The sequence below is a fragment of the Musca autumnalis genome, unplaced genomic scaffold (genome assembly GCF_047663935.1).
Source record: "Musca autumnalis isolate F117 unplaced genomic scaffold, ASM4766393v1 scaffold_5, whole genome shotgun sequence".
Lineage (NCBI taxonomy): Eukaryota > Metazoa > Arthropoda > Insecta > Diptera > Muscidae > Musca > Musca autumnalis.
In genome coordinates, this window is record NW_027412088.1 from 8,987,904 (window position 1) to 9,014,001 (window position 26,098).

The 26,098-nt window shown below is 35.3% G+C and overlaps 1 protein-coding gene across 2 annotated transcripts in view; it reads left to right on the plus strand.

Moving 5' to 3' along the window:
• The first annotated feature begins 12,755 nt into the window (after positions 1 to 12,755).
• Fkbp14 (peptidyl-prolyl cis-trans isomerase Fkb14) overlaps positions 12,756 to 26,098 on the plus strand; it is a 61,491-nt gene continuing 48,148 nt past the window's right edge. The window contains exons 1-2 of one of the 2 annotated variants that reach the window (XM_073956291.1): positions 12,756 to 13,250; positions 24,596 to 24,720. In XM_073956291.1, coding sequence (XP_073812392.1) covers positions 24,598 to 24,720 — 123 coding nt within the window. In that variant the 5' untranslated portion in view covers positions 12,756 to 13,250; positions 24,596 to 24,597. The remainder of the gene's footprint in view (positions 13,251 to 24,595; positions 24,721 to 26,098) is intronic. The other variant, XM_073956290.1, reaches the window with a different exon arrangement.

Consider the following 26,098-nt stretch of genomic DNA (forward strand, 5'->3'; position numbering starts at 1 on the left):
GACCCATTATGTGCGATATTAATAAAAGAAGTAAGAACGGCGTTAAGTTCGGCCGGGTCGAACTTTTGTATACCCTTCACCACCACTGTATTGTGTAAATATGAACAATTAGGAACTACTAAGCTCTTTCTCTACGTTAAGTATAATTCCTTGGAGGAGAATAATATCTTAACTGATTATAACCATTTTTTGAAATTTTTCCTGTTAGGGCGAATATCAATTTTTAATGGTTTTTATTAATTTTCTCGTTTAGAGTTAAGCTTGATGATCGAAAAATTTTTGCAAGTGAAAAAGGAAAGCCAAGGACTCGAACCCACACAGTCACCAAATTACGTGACCTGGTTTCGCTGTTAGTTGAGCAGCTCTTCAGACGTATCGACTGTGGGTTGGCTTCTCTGTCCTAGAACTTTTTGGGTTTTCAAAATGTCAAAAATAAAAAACTGGCTGAGCCCGGGTGGGAATTAGAACACGCATCCTTGAAAATATATGAAAAAATGTTGTCACGGCGTGTTAGCGTTCAAAGCCAAACTCATAACTTCAAAGGCAACGCAGAAAAGCGTTTGTCATGAAGAAATACAATTCAACGGCCAAATATCCGTGGCTGTATAAAAACACATTTGCATTTGAAAAACCAAAAAGTTCTAGGATAGAGAAGCCAATCCACAGTCGATACCATTTATAGGATAACCTTTTTATACTGATGATTTTCTGTGTGGAGGTTTTCTACCCATTGAGATTCCAAAATACACTTGAAAAAGAGGTGATCGTTGTTCTTTCTATCCCCTGTCTAAACACAATATCAAAATAAATTAATATCGGTTCTAAAATTTGACAAAAAACAACCCCTCGAAATAAATAAAATTGTGTGATACCGGCCCATGGGAGTTAGACTAAAATCTACATATATGTACATGGATAGTTTTTTGCGAGTAAGTTTTCTATCTTCTGGGAACACAAAATTCCAATTCAGTAGGAAAATTAGACTAAAATCTTATCTTCAAAATACCAGAAATCGGAAGGTACCGTTCTATGGGGACTATATGAAGATGTGGACCTATAACGGCAAATTTCAGGTGGAAAGTTGAATACTCCCAACGAAGATTAAATATCAACTTTCTGCCATTTCGAGGGGATATTGAGGCCACAACCTTCAAAATACCGAAAATCGTTCTATAGGGGTTATATAAAGTCTTGGAACCATACCGACAAATTTCAGGTGGAAAGTTTTATACCCCGAACGAAGACTAAATATCAACTTTCTGCCATTTCGAGGGTATATTGAGGCTACAACCTTCAAAATACCGAAAACCTTTCTATGGGGGCTATATAAAGTCGTGGACCCATCCTTCAAAATACCGAAAATCGGGAGGTACAGTTCTATGGGGGCTATAAGAAAACGTGGACCGACATTGCCCATTTTCAATATCAACCATCCTAGGAGTAATAGAAACTTGTATGCCAAATTATAAAGCTCTATCCTTAAATTGCGAGCTGTATCTTGATTACAACAGACGGATGGACATGTCTATTTCGACTTAGAATTTTATGCTGATCAACAAACAATATATATGTACTTTATAGGGTCTCCAATGAATATTTCGATTTGTTACAAACGGAATGGCAAATTTAATTCTACCCAGCAAAAAGTTTGCATCCGCCGATGCAATTGAATCACTATAAGTGTACAGTACAAGTGCCGTTGGAGTACATCTATTTCTATGAATTCACTTATGAATTTTACAAGGGAGCGGACAGCTAGGATGCACTCCATTTTGCTTCCACAGCACACAGCTAGGATGCACTCCATTTTCGATCCAAACCACGGCATCAAAAGATGCAGTGCTTTGAATTAAATTTAAAGGCATTTTTCGGATTGCATTTTTAATCAGTCTAAAGATGCAATAAAAATGCAAGCCAATGCGAAATATCCCAGAATAAATAAAATGCATTTATTATTTGAGTAAAACAAGAATACAAAGAATTTTATTATATAAACACAAATTAAAAAAAGTTTCCATTAAAATCAATCACATTTGAGTTCCTCCGTTCTCCATTTAATCTAACCGCATCTAATTTTGCTTCATCATCCTAAAGGTTTTTATGTTGCCTTCCCATCACTACACATTTTTCAGATGTAATTCGAATTATTTTAATTGTAATTTGAGAATTCTATTTTTAATTCGTAACATTTTATTTGTAATTCGAATTGTTCCATTTGTAATTCGAAATATTCCATTTGTAATTCGAATTATTCCATTTGAAATTTGAATTATTCCATTTGTAATTCGAATTATTCCATTTGTAATTCGAATTATTCCATTTGTAATTCTAATGGAGTCAAAGCTTTTATGCAGTTTTTGAACATATTTTTAAGTAAAAATGACATAATATTGTACAATAATATGAAAATTAGCAATTTTTATTAAATTTGTTACGGTAATCCACCAAATTTTAAAGGGATACATAATATCATCATCATCAGATTCACAAATTGTGTAATACGGGAGAATTTCCAGTTTTCGTTTGTTTACCTTTTCTTTGCTTTATCAGATTAATTGAAAAGTGTGTTTTTACTCCCGGGAAATGAAGTTTATAACGAAAAATAGAAGAAATGGAAAAAAGTCCAACATATCTTTTCTATCACGGATAATGGAGGTTCCCGGATAATCGATTCACGGATAATCGAGGTTCAACTGTATATGCAGCGGAAACCAAATTTTTTGTAAACTTGACATAATTTCGAACATTCTTCAAAAAATTTGGAGAGTGGCGAAGGATTGCGAAGTTAGTAAAACTCTACCTCAATTTTTAGGACATGGAAAAAAATCCACAAAAAAGTATTATAAAAAATGTGATTTCCAGCCCGTTTTATGGGAATAATGTGTACACATTTTTATGTAAAAGTAATTAGAAACCCCTGTACTAAAACTTCCATTTCGAAAAAAATAATTTTATCCTTTCAATTGTGAGTTACTTGCCATGTAAGTCATGGTAGAACAAGAAAAGGTAGCAGCAATACCCAGCTGACTGAACTGGGTTGTAGTGTTAGTGTCAAATTCCATTCGACATTTTATGTATTTATTTCTATGTTCGATGTATATTAGGGATATATATTTTTGAAGAACAAATTTATTCATCAAAAAAAAAAACTATTTCCCATAAAGACGGCTTCATATCATTGACATGTAACCTCCTCCAGGTCCGAACGACATGCCGCACACTAAAACATCGCTTATAGAGGCGGTACAATATTTGTTAATATGTGTGGTATTTTGTTAAACTTGAAAAGAAGGAAGCCCTAATAGACATGTGCTTTTTTGTTTTCAAAAGCAAATGATTGAAACATCTTCTCTTTTTTCAATGAATTACCAGCGACCCGAAACATTTTTGCAAGTATTCTACTTTCTGCGAGAAATTATGCATTTAGTGGAATGATATGGAAACATTCAAATTGAAAATCTAACGAGTTTTCATTCATGTTTTCCAAAATATTCAATCAAATGTGAAAAAATATTAGTTTTTTAAATTCCAATAATTTATAGACATTTCCTTGTTTTGTTTACATTTACGTTGACACTAAGGTTTACAAACAAAAACAAATTCCTTTGTGGTTGTTGTTCGAGTTGTATTTGTTGTAGTATTAACTTTACCTTGTATTTGTTCTACCATGCATGTAAGTAGTCACAACCTTACTAATGCTATTAAAGTTTTTAAGAAATCATACGTAAATGTCAACTTCGTCTGTTTTGTTAAATACCGTTATAAATTACAAAAACAGTGCTGGAATATTAAAATATGATATATTTAGAGACAATTTGCTGAATTGTCGCAGAGATTTGCTGATATCGATTTTTCGATTTTTGTCCCAGGGTGGGACCAGTGTGCACTGAGCGTTATGTTCTATTCTTCGTGTATTGGACAAGAAACGATTTGTGTGACTTTTTGGCAATATAAGGTAAGGTTCCGCACAAAACAAAAACAAAATACCACCAATTTTTGTTCGTTATTTCTTTGGAATTTCTCTGCTGTAGAAAAATGTAAAAATAACGATATTTTTTTTTAAATCTTGCATGAATAAAAAGTCGGACGAATTTTTGAAATACTTAAGATAAATATGACATATGGCAATTTTTTCTCAGATTTTGGACGAAAATAGCTAATAGCAGATATATAGGTTTATGTTAGGAAATTGCAGTCATGACATTGTTTTATAAGGAAGCGATACAGTCAATCCATTGTCCTAATTTTAACTCCTATATCTCAATAACGGTAAAAACTACGAAGATATTATAAGAATCACACTTGTAGAGAATTTTCATAGCTACAACATTTTCTTTCGTCCTATTTCAATAAGACTTGCGGTTTCCAAGCCAAATCGTGAAAACCTAAACACCCTCAAAAATGTCAACTTGAATCGCGATTTATTTAAAAAGCGCTCCGGCGATTTTTTTAGTTTTTTGATTTTTCTCATCTATGAACAGTGTAGTTTCAGAATCAGCAAAAACTTCCCAGGTGCAAGCACCTTCCATTTAAATTTGATTCAAGAGAGTCGTACCTTAAATTATCTCTGCCCCAGATTTTCACCTCCATTTTGTGTCACAGTGTAACAATACCGCCCACTATTTCTAAATATCATTAGTATGAAGAATACTTTGATTCTGTTTTAGTTTATTTTCGTCATGTATTTTCCATTTCCTCCGCTATTTTTCATAGAAAACAACATAAGTATAAATGTGTCAATTTCTGTAAGAAATAAAACGAACATGCAAAGATATGTTTTTAAAAAAATTTAATAAAAAGTATATTTTTAAACAAAGTTGTAATTTTTTTATTCCTAATCATGGTAGAACAAATATAAGGTAAAGTAAATACTACAACAAATACAACTCGAACAACAACCACAAAGGAATTTGTCTGACAGTTGTATTTGTAAACAAAACAAGGATATGTCTATAAATTATTGGAATTTAAGAAACTAATAATTTTTCACATTTGGTTGAATATTTTGGAAAATATGAATGAAAATTCGTTACATTTTCAATTTTTATGTTTCCACATTATTCCACTAAATGCATACATTCTCGCAGAAAATAGAATTCTTGCAGAAAAGTTTGGGGTCGCTGGAAATTCATAGAAAAAGGAGAAGCTGTTTCAATGTTTTGTTTTTGAAATCAAAGAAGCTCATGTTTATTAGGGTTTTATTTTTTTAAATTTTAACAATATACCTCACATATTAACAAACGTTGTATCGCCTCTACCAGCGGGGATTTACTGCGCGGCTTATCGTTCGAACTTGGAGGAGGTTACATATCATTGATATGAAGAAGTCTTTCTGGGAAATGGTTTTTTCCGAATGATATATTTTTTTTCTCAAAAAATATATGTCCCTAATGTACATCGAAATAGAAATAAATGTATAAAATGTCATATTAAATTTGACACTAACGTTACAACCCAGTTCAGTCAGCTGTGTATTGCTGCTACCTTTTCTTATTCTACCATAATTCCTAATGTTTGTTTTTGACATTCTCTGTGAATATGTAAGAAAAAAACCAAAACAAAATCATCGACATGTAGTAAATATTACAAAAAATATTATTTTCCCTCTCCTGAAAATTTTGATTTTTAGACTTGTGTCGTTTTCCAAGAAAATCACAGATATAATAATATAATTATATAAAATATACGGTAGTATATAATTATATATCTTATACGGTATTTTGGACTTCATATTTTGAAGTGATGTATGAATGTATATTTTTAGTTTAAACCTTTGAGTCTGATATAAAAAAATATCTTTTTCCTCAATATTTTTTAATTTTGCATTTTATGGAGTTATAATACTGTCATCAATAGTTTTAATAATTATTTTGACTTACATTACATAACACTACGATTATTTACTTAAAAAATTACAAAACAGACTTGTGATTGGTGAAAATGTAAAATTTTGCTGCGCATGCCATTGAATTAATTTGGGCGGAGTTAACTTGTGTCTGCAGCAACATTGTATCTAAACATATTTTTGTTAGATTGCCTTAATGTAGGCATTGAAAGCTTTTCTAGGTCTTATCCACAAAGTATGCTACAGTTTATTTTACAAGTTCGCTGAAGCAAGGTTGTATACGGAAATATCGAAAAATATTAAACAAAATTAAAATTAAACAATTTGAAAAAGACATTCGATTTTGTGGTCAATTTTTTTTTTTTGTAACAAACAGTGAGTAAAAATTAAAACGAAATACATATCTTCTTAATATATAAAATAGCTTAGTGATGGACAGACGGAGTGAATGAGTGAGTGACTGACAGATCATCGCCCAGACGAAACCGCTAAAGCTAAAAACTTGAAATTATTGGTGGGGGTTGTTATTGGTGTGTAAGGCTGGGTTTTCGGATATTCGAATTAGAAGAGTACGAAAAATACTGAAAGGTATAAGGAACCCAAAATACAAGCTTGTCCAAACCATAATCGGAACAATAGAAGGGAAGCCATCCAGAGGAGGAAAGAAACATATTGGATTGACAATATTCTTAAATGGAGCGGCATTGGACAACTCTCAATCCTACTGGGTGAAGCCAGAAATAGAGATGTCTTGTGGAGATCACGATAAATATATAAACATACCTTAATATTTGTAACAAATAATGATATATAATTGTATTGGGCGCTTTCAACCGATTAGTTGTCAATGAGAGCCGTACCTAAAATTTTCTGAGCGACATTTTTGCAGAATTTTGAAGCTGAAAAGCGTCATCTAGTGGTACTTTTATAGCGGCTCTTAAAATAAAGGACGAAAAAGACATTGAAGGAAGCGAGTTAGAAGGTCGAAGTGCTCTACGAAAATAATCCTCATTCGACTCGACTGAAGACATGTCATCTCAAAAATAAGCCAAAACAACAGCGAACAAAGATATAACGCTAAGTCCTAATGCCTTAAAGGGTCTCAACCAAAAACTTCATCGCGTCATAACGCGGAAGTTCGACTCACGGCGAATATGTCCTTTGTGATTCTTAATATTCTCACCAAGGTCTTTCTTCCCAACAGGAATTTTTCGTGCCCCAGACTTTCACCTCCATTTTGTTGCACAGTGATATAAGCGATCAATACAATTATATAATATACTCATCAATGACTTTCATCTCCAAAAGGAATTATTTCTGCCCCAAAATTTGTGTTCACAGTGTATTCGGAGATCGAATATGTAAATAAAGAAGAAGATCGCTAATATCTGAATACGGATTTGCAAATAAAGAAGAAAAAACAAGTATAGACTGACTTCCGAAACGTTAGTTGCTTTGTATTCGTGCATGAAACTAGGCGTTCTTAGATCGAGTTCCATACTAGAGTAATTTTATGAAATTGCAGTAGTGGGGAACTCGATCTAAGAACTCCTAATTTCATGCAATATACAAAGCAAACGACTTTTCGGAAGTCAGCCATAATAACATGGTGATAAATTATAAAATGTGTTGAATAGATCTCCTTCAACAATTTATATACATATCAGAATCTGGAAGAATAACACTGCTCAACAAAATTGAAAAAGTTGAATGTTTCAGACGAAGTTGCAGTTGTTTCTAGATGAAATCGGCGAGTTATATTCAAATCCGGTCTCGGTTTTTCTCCATCAGCTCTAGTTTTTGAGATATAGCTCAAAATCTGTTTTTACGAGTTTTACCAAGACTTTCGTTATTTTCGGATACAAACAAATATTTTTTGTGGGTTTTTCGACATTAATATATTAAGGAGATGTTGTACGCTCGATACAAATCATTTTTGAAATAATTATAGTGAGTATATATCAAAAAATATATAAAATATACGACGCACCTTGTAAAAATTGCATATTTTGAGTACTTTAAGCTGTAATTACGTCATCAGGGGAAGTCATAGGATCTTCATATGGTACTTCGGATATGCTTAGGGTGTTTACTATATAATCCAGTATTCAAATGTATAATATAAAGTTCATAGCGCCCATGATTCCGCCATAACCTAAAAACCATCATGAAGACTGCCATTGAAAAGTAAATGGCTTATGTGGTAATGATATCACTGGTAAATGATTTCCCTTTAGCAGTCTTCATGGCGATTTTTAGGTTATGGCCGAATCATGGGCGCTATGAACTTTATATTATATATTTGAATACTGGACCAAATAGTAGACACCCTAAGCATATCCGCACTGCCATATGAAGATCCTATGACTTCCCCTGATGACGTAATTACAGCTTAAAGTACTCAAAATATGCAATTTTTACAAGGTCCGTCGTGTATTTTCTATATTTTTTGATATATACTCACCATAACTATTTCAAAAACGATTTGTATATGTCGAAAAACCCACAAAAAATATTTGTTTGTATCCGAAAATAACGAAAGTCTGGGTTAAACTCGTAAAAACCGATTTTGAGCTATGTCTCAAAAACAAGAGCTGATGGAGAAAAACCGAGACCGGATTTGAAAATAACTCGCCGATTTCATCTAGAAACAACCGCAACTTCGGTTGAAACAAAAGTCGTGTTGACCAGTGTAATTAATCATCAACCGAGCTGTCATATTTGCCATCTGCTTCAGAGTTCGCTCACTGCTGATTCCTGATTCTACATTAAAACCGTGCATCACGGCTGTTATGGAAAGATGGTATCGTCATCTGGTATTATAATATAACTCCCATCCGAGCTGTCATTATCTATATGGTCTTACCTCATGTCGCCTTCCGAGTCCGAATGTTCTGAATTGTTACCAATTGGAATTTTAAACCAAACGGCGTGTCGGATTCCCGTTTCTAATAAAGAAAGTCCTCTAACGGATGCTGCGGTGGATCATGTCAACTGCCTTTTGTTCCATTTATCATCTACAGCTTCTTTGCCTACATGTTTGTTTTGCGACACGAGTCGTATCGCGTTGTCAATCGTCTCTGCGACAAAATTTAAAATTTGTATTACGTGAAGCGATAGAAAATAATCGCCGATAACTTGTTGTAGTGGAGCTTTTTTTTATTTTGATTTCAATAAATGAGAAAAACTGTCGGAACAAGTTGTACACAAAAGTTATAGTTTTCTAAAATGATAAGCTCAGTGGAACTATTTTATGATGATAGAGAAGAAAATATAGTTAACGTAGCATCTATCAGACGACACTTAAGAGATAAATCGAATCCTTTAGAATTGTCATCAGTATTGTGAGTATGTTTGGTTTCCAAAAAAAAAATTGTTAATTTTTTAGGTTTAAAGCCTATTTTCGGCTTCCAAAAGACGCTGTTATTTATATACTAGAGGCATTAAAAATGACTTTAAAAACCCACAGATCAACAGCAATACAGGCACTGCTTAAAGTGTGTGCTGCTTTAAGGTTTTTTGCAGAAGAAGCTTTCAAAAATCCCATGTCAATGACTTTAACCTCGGGATGGCTCAACCCACATTGTCAAAGGTATTAAGTATTAAGATATTGCTTGTGATGGCCCACTTCCTCAAAATAGGAAGAACATTACAACTACAGTTCTCCCTATGTTGAGACATTTTTTCTTTAGTTTGGATTTAAAAGGAGTCGACACTCTGTGCCATTCATCTGGTGTACGGTTTGGTGGACCACTAATATTTAATTGCTCCGCAGCATCCTTCCACACCTCATCAAAAGTGGCTTTAGTTTCGCCAAAAAGTCTGACTCCACAAGCTACGTTTGGGTGGGCTTCCATTTTTACAGTGTTTTATTTAACTTGGTTTGGTGTCCGTTTAGTTCAAATCTGGTAAATCATTTTTAACACAGTCGCAGTTGATCAATCGAACTGAAACTTTGCACACCTTTCAGATTTAGATGACAACACATGAATATGGAATCAAAAGCAAAATTGTTCCATTTTTACAGTGTTTTAAGGGTGTTTTATTTAAATTGAATTTCAAATCTGGTAACTCCATTTTGACACAGTGGCAGTTGACCAATCGGACTAAAACTTTGCACACTTTTCAGATTTGGATGACAATACATGAATATGAAATCAAAACCAAAATTGGTCCATTTTTATCATTTTTACAGTGTTTTTACGGTGTTTTATTTAAATTGCATTTCAAATCTGGTAACTCATTTTTTACACAGTTGCTGTTGACCAATCGGACTTAAACTTTGCACACTTTTCAGGTTTGGATGACAATACATGAACCAATATGGGTCCATTTGTTCCTATAGCCCCCATATAGCGGTAACACCCGATTTAGTTCAAATCTAGAAACTCATTTTTAACGCAGTTGCAGTTGACCAATCGAACTGAAACTATGCACACATTTCAGATTTGGATGACAATACATGAATATGGGCCCATTTTTTCCTAAAGCCCCAATATAGCGGTACCACCCGATTTCAGTTATTTTGAGGATTTTATCTTCATTTTTGCCGGAATTAGCTGCCATTTGGCATTTGGGATTTTCAATGAAACAGAGATTTACCCACCAAAAATTGTGAATATAGGTCCAGGTTTTGGTATAGCCCCTAAAGAGGATTTTATCTTAATTTTTAGGCCGAATTGGCTGTAACTTAGCAATGGGACCCCCCATTGGTACAGAAACTTTCTCACTAAAAATGACGGACATAGGTACAGGTTTTGGTATAGCCCCCATATAGCGGTACCACCTGATTCCAAGTGTTTTAAGGATTTTATCTTCATTTCTAGGTCGAATTGGCTGTAACTTGGCATTTGGAGTGTGCATTGGTACAGAAACTTCTCCACCAAAACTTGTTGATATAGGTCCAGGTTTTGGTATAGCACCCAAATAAGGGTACCACCCGATTTGAAGTGTTTTAAGGATTTTATCTTCATTTTTAGCCAGAATTGGACGTCACTTGGCATTTGGAGTTCCCAATGGTACAGAAATTTCCCCACCAAAAATTATGGACATAAGTCCGGGCAAAATGTGCCTCATCGAAATAATGGTTTTAGACCCCAAGTCTGTTTGGACGAAATGTGTTTCAGACAATTTGGAGTCGATTGACCAATGTCCGTCCGTCTGTCTGTCTGGCTAGCTGGAGCGCACGATAACTCTCGAACGGATGAACCGATTCGGTTCAAATTTTGGCTTTCGTAATATTTTACCCAAACTTAGTTTAAGTTCGAAGATGGGCTATATCGGTCCACTCCTTCCGGTACCTCCCCCACTAAAGTTCGAAAATGTTCGGAAATTTTGTGCGCACGATAACTTTTGAAGGGAGTAACCGATTTGGTCCATACTTTGCCCATCGTGAAATGTGTACCAGACTTAAATAAGGTTTCAATATGGACTCAATCGGTCCACTCCTTCGGGTACCTCCCACACAAAATTTCGGAAAATTTCAGTTTAGGGTCACCTCTCGAATCGCTTTGATTTTTGTCGAAGCAACTTGCATTCGCTGCCTCAATTACGACAGTAAAAGTTTTTTCAGGTGCAAGTCCATACTTCTTGAGTAAACAGCCCGAAAGTTGTAAAAAAAACCCTTATGGCACCATATGTAGAGGCTGGAGGGATCGAACCGAATATATTACCGAATATAGCTAAATTATGTTTTTCGCAGGCTAGTGTGATAAAAAAGCCCTATCTATCGATATTCCCGCTAATTTTTGAGCTTTAATCCTATCCATACTTTTGTCGGTGCATACGGCCAAAATGTTGAAACCCCGCGTAAATACATTAGTTTTTTTTGGGAAAAAAGTATTTCAGTCTACACAGGCTGAGGGTATATCTCTGTCGGCAAAGCCGACTGATACTTTTTTACTTGTTTTGTTCTCAGTTGTCAAAAAAATGTATTTACTAAAAAGTTAAAAATTAAATATTTAAAAAAATTAAGTTTCAGTGTTTTATTTAGAAATGCTCTTAAAACTAGGAAATAATTTGTCGCTTAGCCTCAATAAATATATTCTTTCTCATGATGGAATCTCTCAAATAAAACGCTTGCCGTTTAATTTTGCCACCATTTATAATTTAAATGCAAGCGTTTTATTTGAGAGATTCCACCATGAGAAAGAATAAATTTATTGAGGCTAAGCGACAAATTATTTTCTAGTTTTAAGAGCATTTCTAAATAAAACACTGAAACTTAATTTTTTTTTAATTATATTTTATTTTATTTTATTTAAAGATAAAATTTTGAAGTATTCAATAAGCCCACAAAAATATACGAAGACTGAACAGCAAATTTCAGTCATTTCGGATGGATAATGTTGCTAAAACCTTCAAACGTGGACCAATTCAAACAATTCTCTGTATGAATGTTTCGCGGCTCTGGCTTAAGAAGTCTAAATACCAACTATCAGCTACTTTAGTTGGATAATGGGGCTACATCCTTCCAAATACCGAAATCGAGAGGTACCGTTGTATGGTGTCCATATCCAAACGTGGACATATGTCCACAATTTTTATCGTGAACGTTTTTTTTGTCAACTGGTTGATCAATTTAGGTATTATAAAAATGTCAAAAATTGAGAAGTACTTTTATAGGGGGACTAGTCAGTCCCTTCCTAACTTTTTGCCCTCGACTTTGTCAGCCAAGAATTAGTACTTGTACCAAAATTCATTGGCCTACGTTTATATGAACTTGTGTCGTAGGCGTCCTATTATTTCCAATATAGGATTCATATTGTTTTGGAAACTCGTACTGAAATGTACGAAAAGTACTAACGGTACTAGATTTCGTACAATTTGGATTTGGGTTATCAGCGTATCCACTGCTCAAAAATGTTCTGCCTTCTTTCGAATTATCACATTACCAATGTAATTTTTATAATGATGTCAAAACTTATCAAACTGGTCTCGTAAATCATCAGCTGTTTTATTGGGTATTAGCAGTTGTGTTCGTTTTTAATATAAGAGATTTTATTGATGGTTGAAGAGATCAAAAGTTATCGCTCTCCATATTTCTAGCGAAGTACAAAAGAAAATGAAAAAAACTGTACAATATTTAAATCTCTCATGTTGAACTTGTACTCCAACTGTTCGTCCAACTGATTACGTGGACATGTGTTGTTGTACTATTTTCCTTCATTGTTTTATCGCATTGTTGCTGCGTTGCTTCTCTGTCAGCGTCGATTGACGCGCGATCCGATCGTTGTCGGTGAGGTATTTTTTCCATAAGTTTTCTACGGCAGCTCTCAGTTGAGGTTTAAGCGTTCACACTTACGGTTGTGGTTCAGTCGTGATTTGTGTTGGTTGTGTGTACAAAAAAAGTTGTTCGTTTTTTGACATTCCTTAATAGAAACAAGGTTTAATAAAAATATAAAAGGTAATTAGTGTAAAAATTAAAATAAAAACAATGTTTTTTTTTGTAAATTGAAAATGTTAATTTTAATAAAAATTAAAATGGGAAAATTTATGAGTCGTATGTTTCCAATGCTAACGCAGTGTATAAATAATTCGTATCCACAAAGCAAAAACAACAATACGTGTAATGTTAACTTAATATCAGCCGACCGATACAATCAGTTCCAAATTCCAAAATCAAAGAAATCTTTGGAAATTCGACAATGAAATTTCTTTCACCCAGTTCGTAGTACCACTGACGTCACAAAACTCGTTCTCTGCCTTTGTGTACGGCAAGTTGTGATCTTTCAATCAAATAAGAATTTACAATATTTGTTTTTTTTTTCTTTTTTTTTTTGGGGAAAGAGGTCAAGAGAGAGGGTAATTCACACATGTTTGTTGTACTCGCAATTGAAGAATATCTACCGAAAGAGCGGCGAAGAGAATGCCGAATACGAGTGTTGCGTTCTAAAGTGGGAATAAAAAAAAAATGGGTTACTAATACTACTCATCGCAACAGAGGAAGAACAGAAAAAAGAATTCATAAAAACTGATCACAATCCGCTTACAAACAAATCTTTGTCAATTCTCCTTTGTCCATCATTCTTGTTTGATCACCATTTAACTCTAATTGGGGGTGGAGGCAATGCTCGGAGATATTGTTTGTATATTTTCATGTTGGTCGGCATAATACCGAAAAAATAAACAATTTTTTTCGAAACGCTATACGGTTATTGAACTCGAAATTTACGCATGTTAACGCAGCAATGTTCATGGGCAGGAGGAGTGTTGGGGACCTCATCACGTTTATTTGTACAAACGAAGAAGTGGTTTCCACAACAACATACCATAACTGTATTTTTTCCTCTATAAACTAAACGAAGTGGTGAGAGATACCAGATACAAGCCGCCGCCAACTGTGAAGTGGGATGACAACGGATCGTTCATTCACACATTTTCACTAAAATGTACAACAAAAACAACCGGCATTTGTGAAGACAAATTTACTTTTTTTTGAAATGCGGGCTTATTTATGACTACCGTTTTTTATCGAAACCAGTTTATCAGTGAGTTGTTTTTTGCCAGGTAAACTGGATTAGTGGCATTTTTAGGCCCAACTTTGCTGTAATTTCGTTTTGGTTAAGCTACTTTCTATTGAACCTGAAATCAGCTCTACCGGTGAACGCGCATAAAAGGGTGATACAGTTTTGACTTCCTCATCATATCTACACTGTTTCCGCCTTATTCCTAAATTATGATTTTTTCTCAATGGATTATGGGAGAGTAAAATATGTATAGTAAAATGTGTAAAAATTACCAGTTCGGGGACCCGAACCACATAGACATAAACGCAAACATACTACATATTTTTGTATCCTTTTATGACTGACCCCATTATGGTTATATAACTCTCGGGGAGGCTCAGCAAGTATTTTATAAAGGACACTTTGCAACTTTAGATTGAAAGATTAGAAAGCAAGAACTATGTCGAGAAGCTCTAATCGTCCAAAATACCATAAATATAAATGGTAAACGACTGAAGATTTAAAGTTTCTATCACTCTCAAACATGGGAATTGAATGAGTTTTATGATTTTGTCTAAAATGAATTACAAAACTGAGCCTTTAAATATGTTTACTTTCCCTACAAAAATTGTGGGTCTTCTTACAATCAATAAAGTCTTCATCGATATTCCAAAAAAGGTACTAATAGATTCTATTGAATATGAATTGAGCGATCAAAATATTTTGTAAATTTATTGCCAATACTATAAATCAATTGGATTTTATTCATCACTGTTTCTTCAATCTTTTAAGACACAAAATAATATGTAAAATGGATACTAGCCAGCTTATGTATTTCGACAAGAAAATGAATGCATAAGAAATACTCTAAACTCTTGTGTTTTTCCATTTTTTTTTTTGTTCTGAAGCAAAAGCAAGGAAAGTAATATTTCGAAAACTAAAGTTTGAGTGTGTTTTACTCACTCACATATTCGTATCGACATACATAAACAGACTGTTAATGCAGAAATTTTAGTTAAAATATGTGGTTTCTACTTGTATGGAGAGGCAACAATTGGAAAAGTATACCGTACTGTTTGAAATTACTACTTACTTACTTAGCTGGCCCATTATAGAACATTTGTTCCATAGACCGAACTAAGAAAAGATCTCCACTTCTCTCTGTTTCGTGCTTCGCTTTTTGGAATACCGCGCCTTGTAATCTCTTCATCCACTTGTTTGCGCCATCTATTCTTTGGCCTGCCAATTCTGCGTGCACCGCCTTGTGGCTCGAATTTATACGCCCTTTTAGCGGGTTCATCATCGTTCATTCTTATTATATGGCGTAGCCAACGCAATCGCTGCATCTCGATACGTTTAACTATAGCTGTGTTCCTTTAATTACCAGTTACCATTTTTGCCATTTGATAGCATTTTTGACGTGCAAAGCGTTCCTTAACCCCAAAAAGTGGTAAAACTGGCAGCAATTTTTAAGAGAGTGAGAGAGGAGAGAGATCACATATGCCTTTCTCTTCTACCACAGGCTACTAGCAAAATTTCCGCAGGTAAAAAATTGTGGAACAGATTTTCGACTTTTGTTTGACGATTATTTCATAATGAAGAAAATATGGACGAAAGACAGAAGAAAAAGTCGAACGCTGACAAAACTAAACTAAAAACTTTGAAATAAAAGACGAAATTTGATTTTTTATGTTTCTTTTTGACATTGCTACCAGTAGTGGAATTCTGTAACTCATTTTTCGACTTACCGACAAAAATCGGTAAAATTAATATGCTTATAATTTCGGTAATTAACGAAATTTTTCGGTAAATTAACAACTAAAATCAAGCTGTCGCTAAGTTCTACCGATAGCAACAGTGTTGTCAACTTTTTTGATACTTTTCATTCATAAGTTTGTATTTATATTTGACCGATTTTTGTCGGTAACTCAAAAAATGTGTTACAGAATTCCACTACTGATCTACCATATTTCCGTTCCTTTACTTTTCTGGTAAAAATGTTTATGAGAGAGCAATTTTGACACTTTTCTCTTTTACCACTTTTACCATTAAAAAAGTAAATGAACAAAGCTTATATTGATGTCGTATAGCAGATACAGCTCGTGGTTCATGCGACGTCGATATTCACCGTCAACGCAGATTGGTCCGTAGATCTTTCGAAGAATTTTTCTCTCAAACACGGTAAGCACTGCCTTATCTGCTTGCGCAAGTACCCAGGCTTCGGAACCATACATCAGCACGGGTAGCATCAGTGTTTTGTAAAGCGTTATTTTGTTTGACGAGTTGTGGCTTTGTTTTTAAAGTGCTTACTTAAGCCAAAGTAGCATCTGTTGGCCAATACAATTCTTCTTTTTATTTCACAACTGATGTCGTTTGTTGTGTTTATGGCAGTGCCGAGGTAGACGAAGTCGTTAACTACCTCTAAGTTATAGGTACCAACTTCCACAGTTGGTCCGAGCTCTATGGACGCTTTGCGCGTCGACACCATCAATTTGGTCTTTTCGCCGTTTACCGCCAGACCCACTTTCGCAGATTCTGCTTCGACCTTCCTAAAGGTATCAGTTACTTTCTTTACTGATCGTCCCATGATGTCTATGTCATCAGCATAGGAAAGTAACATGTGGCTATTGGTGTAAATTGTGTCACTTCTTTTGACGTTTGCCTCTCGTATAACCTTTTCTAGCAGGATGTTGAAAAGATCACACGAAGGGATGTCACCTTGCCTAAAACCTCTTTTGGTACAAAACTCTTCGGAGAGGTTCTTTCATATTTTAACTGAAGATCTTGTGTCAGTTGTTGGGTGCCACCGTGGTGCAATGGTATGCACACCCGCCTTGCACGCAGAAGGTCGGGGGTTCGATTCCCCGGCCAGTCAACATCAAACATTTTTCAACGGTGGCAAAATACCCCTCAGTAATGCTGGCGACATTTCCTGAGTATTTCAGCCTTGAAAAACTTCTCCACAAGTGGTGTCTTAAGACACGCCGTTCGGACTCGGCGATAAACAGTAGGTCCCATATCATTGAGCTAAATATGAATCGGGGTGCACTCATTGATATGAGAGAAGTCTCCCTTGTCCCGTATGGGATGTTGTGGAACAATGTTTGTTGTGTCTTGTGTCAGTAAGAGTCATTTTACAAAGCCGAATGAGGTTTGCGGGGATACCAAATTCAGACATTGCTTGGGATACCTTTGAACGTAGCGGGCTGTCGAAGGTTGCTTTATAATCGGCACAAAGGTGGTATGTGTCCATCTGCATCTCTTGGGACTTCTCCAAGATTTGCCGCAGGGTAAATATCTGGCCAATGGTGGACTTGCCAGGTCTAAAGCCGCATTGGTATATTCCAATTATTTCGTTGACCATGGGCTTTAGTCGTTCGCACAATATCCCTGACACTATCTTGTAGGCGATAGGGAGAAGACTTATTCCCCTATAGTTGGAGCAAAAAGTCTTATCTCCTTTCTTATGGACGGGACACAGGATGCTCAGGTTCCAATCGTCGGGTACGCGTTCTTCCTGCCAGATGGAGCTAACTAGTTGATGCATACACCTTATCAGCGTGTCGCCTCCGGTTTTAAACAGCTCGGCTGGTAGGCAATCAGCTCCTGCTGCCTTATTAATCTTCAGCCGGCTTATAGCTGTCATCTTGGCCGGGTGGTATACATTCAATACCATCTTATGGGATTGGATCTGTGGTATCTTCGTCGACTTCGCTACTATTGGATACCAACAGTTTGGAAAAATGCTCTTTCCATATCCTTAGCACACTATCTGTATCAGTTACCAGATTACCTTGCTGGTCTCTACAGGAGGATGTGCCAGTTCCAAAGCCATCAGTTTGATGTTTCACTCTTTGGTAGAATTTTCGGACTTCATTCTGGCTCCTGTACATCTCTATTTGTTCACACTCCCTCTTTTCCATCTCTCTCTTTTTCCTGCGGAAAAGACGTTTCTCCTCTCTCCTTTTCTCCCGATACCTCTCTCGTTCGCTACGCGTTGCTACTGATTGTAAAGTATCCTATTTGCCGTTTTTTCTCTTCGGTAGCAGCACGACACTCCTGGTCATACCATGGATTCCTTGATGGAGGTCTCTGGTATCCAAGTACTGATTTTGCGGCTGTTTGCATGGAGTGGGCAATGTTTTGCCATTGTCCTGATATGTTATCGGGACGAGGAGTGCTTTGATTAAGCAGTTGGGTCAGTTGAGTGGAATATGCTGTGGCTATCTGTTGTGTTGTTTGAAATTACTCCATCGATAAACGGAAATCTTAATTCTTAAGAACAAACTACTATGAAAAATCATTAATGGTTATGTCTAGACTCTAGAGTACGTACAAACAATTTAATGACATATGGAAAGTCCTGTATCGGCCAGGCTTGCCCCATAGATAGAGGAACAAATCAGGGCCCAGAACAAAAGTTTTTGCACTTTTCTTTGAAAATAAATTTTAGAAACATTGTTAACAATGTCGTGATCATGTTTGCTTTTATAAAAACAAAATTTTCAACCCCAAACAATAATACCTATTACGAAGCGTTTTGATAGCGGGAGTTTATTTATTTAAACGCTGGTGTGTGTCCACAAGTAAAATATCGAATGAAACTTTTAAAAGTCCTAATACATACCTAAAAAAATCCATTTATATTTTATATGTATCATACCCTTATATCAGTGAAATAATGACATTTAAAATAAAATGTTAGGTGTTTAACTTTGTCCATAAAATTTTAATATAAATACATATCACCCATTCCAATCACTGAATTTTGATGGATTAGGTTTACTTATCCTGAGGTAGCTGCATCGACAAGAAGATTGGTGATTGAAAACAAAGTGCTTGTTTTTTATAAAAAGCTCAGAGGTCAGTATTTGACCCACTAAAGATTTTATTATAGGTATACAAATTTTATTTTATATCCATTATTACACCAAAATTTCATAAACTTATAAATGCCCCAAATTCCTCCACCGTCCAAGTTTCTTTCTCTAAACTTATAAAAACTTCATTGCCTCAATAACATAATAAAGCTTTAATTATGAACTAATTTCCCATTAATTATCCAAAAAATATTCATCCCAGATTATTTGTTACATGGGCGGTTATGCTTGAAAAATTAAACAGGGCAACTCATATGATGGGCCAATTAGACAATATGTAGCAGCGTTACGCTTAATAATGAAGGTGCATTTTCACTTATGAAACTTTAAACTCTTCATTAAGATGAAGAAGTTATAAATCATTGCGAGGAACCAAAGTGAAGGTGTTATCAACATCATGTTTTAAATTATGACAAGGTTGGGCAAATACCAAACGAACAACAACAAGAAAAAAACTTGGGTATTGTACGCACACCATACCATATAAACAAAAATACAATTTATTATATCTGTTTTGAATTGAGGAAAGCGTAAAATCTTGTAGAGTTTTTTTTCCGAACTAAGCCAACATTTAAAACGGAGTATATCAACAAAACTGTTTTGAAAAAAGAGAAATTAAAACGTTTGTAGTTAATAAAGGTAATTTTGGTGAGCTAACGGAAATGAAGTCATATCTCTAACACAAACACTTTTGTTTTTTTTTTTCAGTCTCGACTTTTCCATACTGCTCAAAGAAATGTAACAACTTAAGATTTCTCCTGAAAATGAACCATTGTCGTCATGTGGTGTTAGGTATTACCTTTTTAGGGCAATTGAATATTAAACTCACAAAATAGTTGGTCATCACCATTAAAGCCCCATAATTATAACCATGAAGACCACCAACCATCGTTATGTAGTCATTCATGATCATTGTCAGATGTCATCATCACCATCTTCATGACCATATGTGAGTGATTTACAACGGAGAAAAAAGCAATGATATTTGACTTTCTTTTTTTCGCCCAGTCACAGTGACTGTTGACTATTCTATTGTCACTATTTTTGGATCTTACCATAATTATTCGCCACAATTGGTAAATTTGGAGCACACGTTATTACATAAATGAGCATTTTAAAACCGTTTGTTGAAATTAAGGTCGAAAAAGGCGAGTAGTTAAAAACTGTTTAATTCCAATTATGAGCTTGATTTAAATTGGCAATATCTTACAAAAAATATGTTGACATTATTTGTTGTAAACATGTTAAGTCAAGGTCATTTTAACTGCATTTCTATATCGACTTCAAATTTCAGTTAATTCATCAAAATTAGTTGTGCTGACATTGTGAATATCTCCAGAGATCTCATAGATTTGGCTATGATGGTTACAGTACATTTAGACTATCCTTGATTTCGCAAATCCGGTGGATTTAAGTTGTCATTTTCATACAATATATGTAAAAAAAATCGAGATAATGCACTTAATAATTGTATAAGTGTATAGTCTAAACCAAGCTTTACAAGGAATAGCACTGAAAGTTTTGAGACTGAACAGTTATATTAAAATTGGCTTGGGTACTATTTTAACAGGGAATCTCAACACCCGGTGAATCTCTAATCCAATACCTCTATTCAGGATTTTGGCAGATTGGTATATGACACCTTATTAGAATCATGACTTCATTTTAACTCCTTCAAAGTTATTATTGAAATCGCCATGGCAAAGTTAACAAGGTAGGCGCATCGGCGAATTGCTATAACAAAGCCACTTTTTTGTAATTTAAATATCAAAATTTGCAAACAAAGCGAAAAACAAAACATTTTGCCTTGGCATATGAACTTCGCGGCAAATTTATTTAACCAATCAAAACGCATGAATCATATGTTGTATGTTTTGATTGTTTTTGACGTTTAAGTATTTGTTTTGATCAAAACAAATGTCTTTATTTATGTAAATTAATAAAATAAGAAATGATGAAATCAAAACAAACATTGAACAACTGACCATCAACAGATAATTGAACAAGTAAAAAAGTATCAGTCACTTGTGTATTTAGGTGATTTTAAAAATTTTAGGCATATGAACCGACAAAAATGTTGATTAGGATTAAAGATCAAACGTTTTGCGAAGGAGATAATTAAAGGAATGGATTAACCATTAAGGAAGTGTGTCTCCAGCCACTACATATGGTGCCATAGGGGTTTTAACACCCTTCGGGCTGTTTGCTCAAGAAGTATCTACTTGTCCATGAAAAAACTTTTACCATCGTAATTGAGGCAGCGAACGCAAGTTGCTTCAACAAAAATCAAAGTGATTCGATTGCAGTTCTTAAAGTGAACTTATCCCAAATTTAGTGTGGGAGGTACCGGATGAGTGGACAAATATAGTTCATATTTTAACCTGATCTATATCTCGTAGATATATTAAGATGTGTGAAGTATGGACCAGTTCGTTCACTCCCTTCAAGAGTTGCCGTACGAACAATTTTTCCGAACATTTTTAAACTTTTGTGGGGGAGTTACCTGAAGGAGTAGACCGATACGGCTTATCTTCGAACTTAAACTATGTTTGGACAAAATATTACTAAGGCCAAATTTTGGACCGAATCGGCAGATCCGTTCGAGAGTTATCTTACGCCAATCAACTCACACGGTGTTATAGGGTTTTTTTTTTTTGCAAAATTTCAAGCTATTTTCTCAGGAAGTATGGACTTGCCCCTGATGAAACTTTTACCATCATGTAGGGGGCGGTGAATACAAGTTGCTAAAACAAAAATCAAAGCCATTCGAGAGCAGGTTCTAAACTGAACTTATCCGAAATTTTTTATGTGAGGTACCAGAAGGAGTGGACCGACTGAGTCCATATTGGACTCACATCTAAGTCTGGTAGACATTTCACGACTTGCAAAATGGACCAAATCGGTTACTCCCTTCAAGAGTTATAGTACGTATTCACTGCCCCCCTGAAATTGTATTCACTGTCCCCCCTATAACGGTATAAATGTCATTAGGGGCAAGTCCATACTTCCTGAGAAAATAGTCTGAAAGGTACAAAAAAAAGCCCTGTGACACCGTATGTAGTTGTTGGAGCGCAAGATAACTCTAGAACGGATCTGCCGATTCGGTACACAATTAGGTCTTCGTAATATTTTGTGCAAACTTAGTTTAAGTTCGAAGATAAGCCATATCGGTCCACTCCTGCAGGTACCTCCCCCCCCCCCAAAAGTTCACAAAGGTTCGGAAAAATTGTCCGCACGATAACTCTTGATGGGAGTGACCGCTTTGGTCCATACTTTACACATCCTGAAATATCTACAAGATATAGATCAGATTCGAATATGGACTATATTTGTCCACTATTTCGGTACCTTCCACAAAAAATTTTGGATAAATTCACTTGAGAAAACAGCCCGAAAGTTGTAAAAAACAATATGTAGTGGCTGGAGGGCTCGAACCGAATACTGCGCTCGTCCACACTTTGGATATTGTAATATTTCTTCGAATATTAGATGAAATCCGAAGGTGGTGCTTATAGGTCCTCTCTTTCCGGTACCTCCCCCACAAAAGTTCTAAAATATTCGCTAAAATGGTACGCGCGATTTCTCATAGACGTGGCAACTGATTTGGTCCAAAGTTTGGATATCTACATATTATCGAAACTTAGTTTATGTTCAAATTTGAGCCATATCTGTAAAATCCTTGTGGTACCACCCACACAAATGTTCAACATTTTTGTGTGGTTCGAGGATCTTTTGGACATATTTACCGAATTGTTTCCTAGTGGCCCTGTTTACAGCGATATTATCTTTTTCGTAGGCTAGTGTGATAAAAAAACCCTATCTATCGATATCCCCGCAAATTTTTGAGCTTTAATCCTATCCATACTTTTGTCGTTGCATACGCCCAACATATTGAAAAACCCCCTAAGAGGTAGTTTACACTATCTATCAATGTCATATGACACGAAATAAAAACATTCCATATTTACCCACGGAGGCAATGTGGAGACGTAGTTTTTTACATTTTTGCTGGTGTGGACGCACAGAGTAAATGACGTAAGGAAAATCTCCAATATTACTATGGAAAATTTCATGTCATATGACATTTACATATAGTGTAAACTACCCCTAAATACATAAGTTTTTTTGGGAAAAAAGTATTTAAATTCACACAGGCTGAGGGTATATCTCGGTCGGCAAAGCTGAGTGATACTCTTTTACTTGTTTCCTTTACGTTATCGAAAAAAAAGTAATTGGTCTATTCCAAACCTGCAAGAAGCTACTATTTTTACTACGCTAAAATTTTTTCCTTTGTGTTATGGAAAAATAGTAATAGTAGACCAAATAATTAGTTTAGTACATTCTTGCAAACCAATGGTTTCATTAAAAGTATACTCAGTTCGAGAACCTGCGAGAATCTACAAAATTTTACTATGATAACAATGTTTCCTTTATGTTACCAAAAAAAGTAGTAAAAATAGACTCTTGCAATTCTGGAACAGACCATTAATTTTTAACATACTTGTGTATGTATTTTCCCATCAATTCATTTTGAACATCTGTGACATATCCGCATGTCCCACTGTGCCTATTACATGATCGCCAAATTGTTTATGTAATTTCTTTATGTTTTTAGTGTATTTTTTTGCAAAAGATAAAAATAAGCACAAAATCATCGTCATCGCTATCGTCACATAAACACGTTTAAAAGTGAAATCAATAAATTTAAAGGTGCAAGGGTGGCATCCTCAGCTCACCTCTCACCACAATTTGATTACGCTAAACACATTTATTTGTGCCGTTTAAGTCTTGTTTTTGAGGAGAGACGTGGAACAACCAACATATTGGCCAAAAAAACGCAATTGCATAACAATTATAATGCGGACAAATGGACAATGGCAACAACAGCAACGTGGTTTACAATAAATGGCTTTAATGCAAAAACCAACCATCCAACTGAACTTCATACAATAAGATAGTGAGAGAGGAAGAGATATGGCTGAGCCAGCCAGCCAAGTTTATGCGATTTGACCATTGTGTTTGGCATACAGATGAGTGATGGTGTTGCTTGGATTTTCATTTTTTTCTCTGTGTTGTATATTGCGTTGAACTGCGTTGCGGATGCATTTAAGCTGGTCGCGTCCTCTCTGCTGTTGATGAAATCTGCGGCAAAGATTTGTTTGTTTTCATGAATTTTCATGGTTATGATGCAACATTATGTGGCATTTACCACTACCCCCTTATGCCGGTTTGGTTTTACAAACATTTTTTTCTCCGAAGAAGTTGTTTCTTTAGTTAACCTTGCTCTGTCGGTCCAGACGTAGACGTGGTTATGATTGTTTGCCAAAAATCATTATTGTTGTTATGAAACCAAGACAAAATTTGAATTTTGAATATTTTTATCATGTTTTATCCGTTTCTTTTTCTTCTTTATTTCATTACAGCCATGTTCAAATCCGTACTTATTGTCTCGTGCCTTTTAGTGGCTGCTGTACGCAGCGAGGATCTTAAAGTTGATGTCGTCAGCGTACCCGAAGTTTGTGAACAAAAGTCCAAAGTTGGTGATACGGTAAGTGTTGATAAAAATTTAGTTAAAAACGAATAAAAAATAGAACAAGCAATCGGCTTTGCCCCAGCCACAACCCACGACTGTGAGCGTACAATTTTAGGCTTTCATGGGGTAGGTAGCATAAACCGTCTGCCTGATTATTTCACTGACAGACCCTATCAACACAGTCTAAACATGGTACACACTAGGGGACGCAGGTCCCGTCCCATTATCCATTCACATTTCGCTTCCTAAAAAAGTCATATTTGGTTTAGTAGGCCCCCGCAATGAATTTTTGTGCATTTTGGCGGTTTACACTAAAGATTATAATCCTGCTTATATTTTAGAGAGCACCCACTGGCGGTATTTTTGCATCATTCCCGAGACAAATATGAGCTTTGTTCCAGAACTGAAGAGCTGAATGACGCTCTCTTTAAAAACTTTTTACACGACAAATTTGAGCGTGTAAAAAATTATAACATGGTTGCCGCCTTCTGATTGGCTGGTTGGCCGACTTTGACATTTGTTCCAGTTTTTTTGACGTTTTTTCCATTTTTCAGTTCCAAACTATTTCAAAAAAATTTTTGTGTGAGAACAATTTTTTTTACAGTTTTCTCTTTTACGAGTTTTACTTTTAAAAAGAACGGGAACAAAGCTATGGATAATAAATTTATAGCGTTAAAACGATTTTAAAACACCCCATCGTTTCGAAAAATGGCGTGAAAATTCAAAGCTGTTATGGACTAATACCATTACCTCCATTTGGAATTTTTCACCACCCTGACAATATCAGTTGAGAACGTGGACTTGGGAGGTATCGTTATATGAGGGCTATAACAAAATACATACCTGTACTCCCACAGAAGTCAAAATACAAATATTTTTGGAAATGTTTGCCTATTATTATTATACCCTCAGCACTATAAACATACTATATGCACTATTTTTACGATACATAGTTCAGATTATAATATGGACTATATATGCCAACGGCTTCGGGTTCCTCCCAAACAAAATTTTGGGAAGTGCAGTTTATGACCTCCTCTCGAATCGTTTTGATTTGTTTGCAACAGGTTGTACTCAACGCCCCTACTACGATGCTACACGTTTTTTGAGTGGCAAGTTCGTACTTCCAACTAGTGTAGTGGCTGGTGAGCACGAATCGAATCGTAATATTTCTTCGGCTTAGTTTAAGTTGAAAAGTGGGTCGGTCCTCTCATTTTGGGGTACTACCCACACAAATGTTCAACATTTTTGTTTAAGTGTTCAAGGATCCTTTGGAAATTTTTACCGAAGGTACTCCTAGTGTTCCTGTTTACTGCGATAATATGTTTTTCATTGACAAGACGACCGATATTTTTTTACTTGTTTTAATACAAATTTATTTAATTTTCTCGTT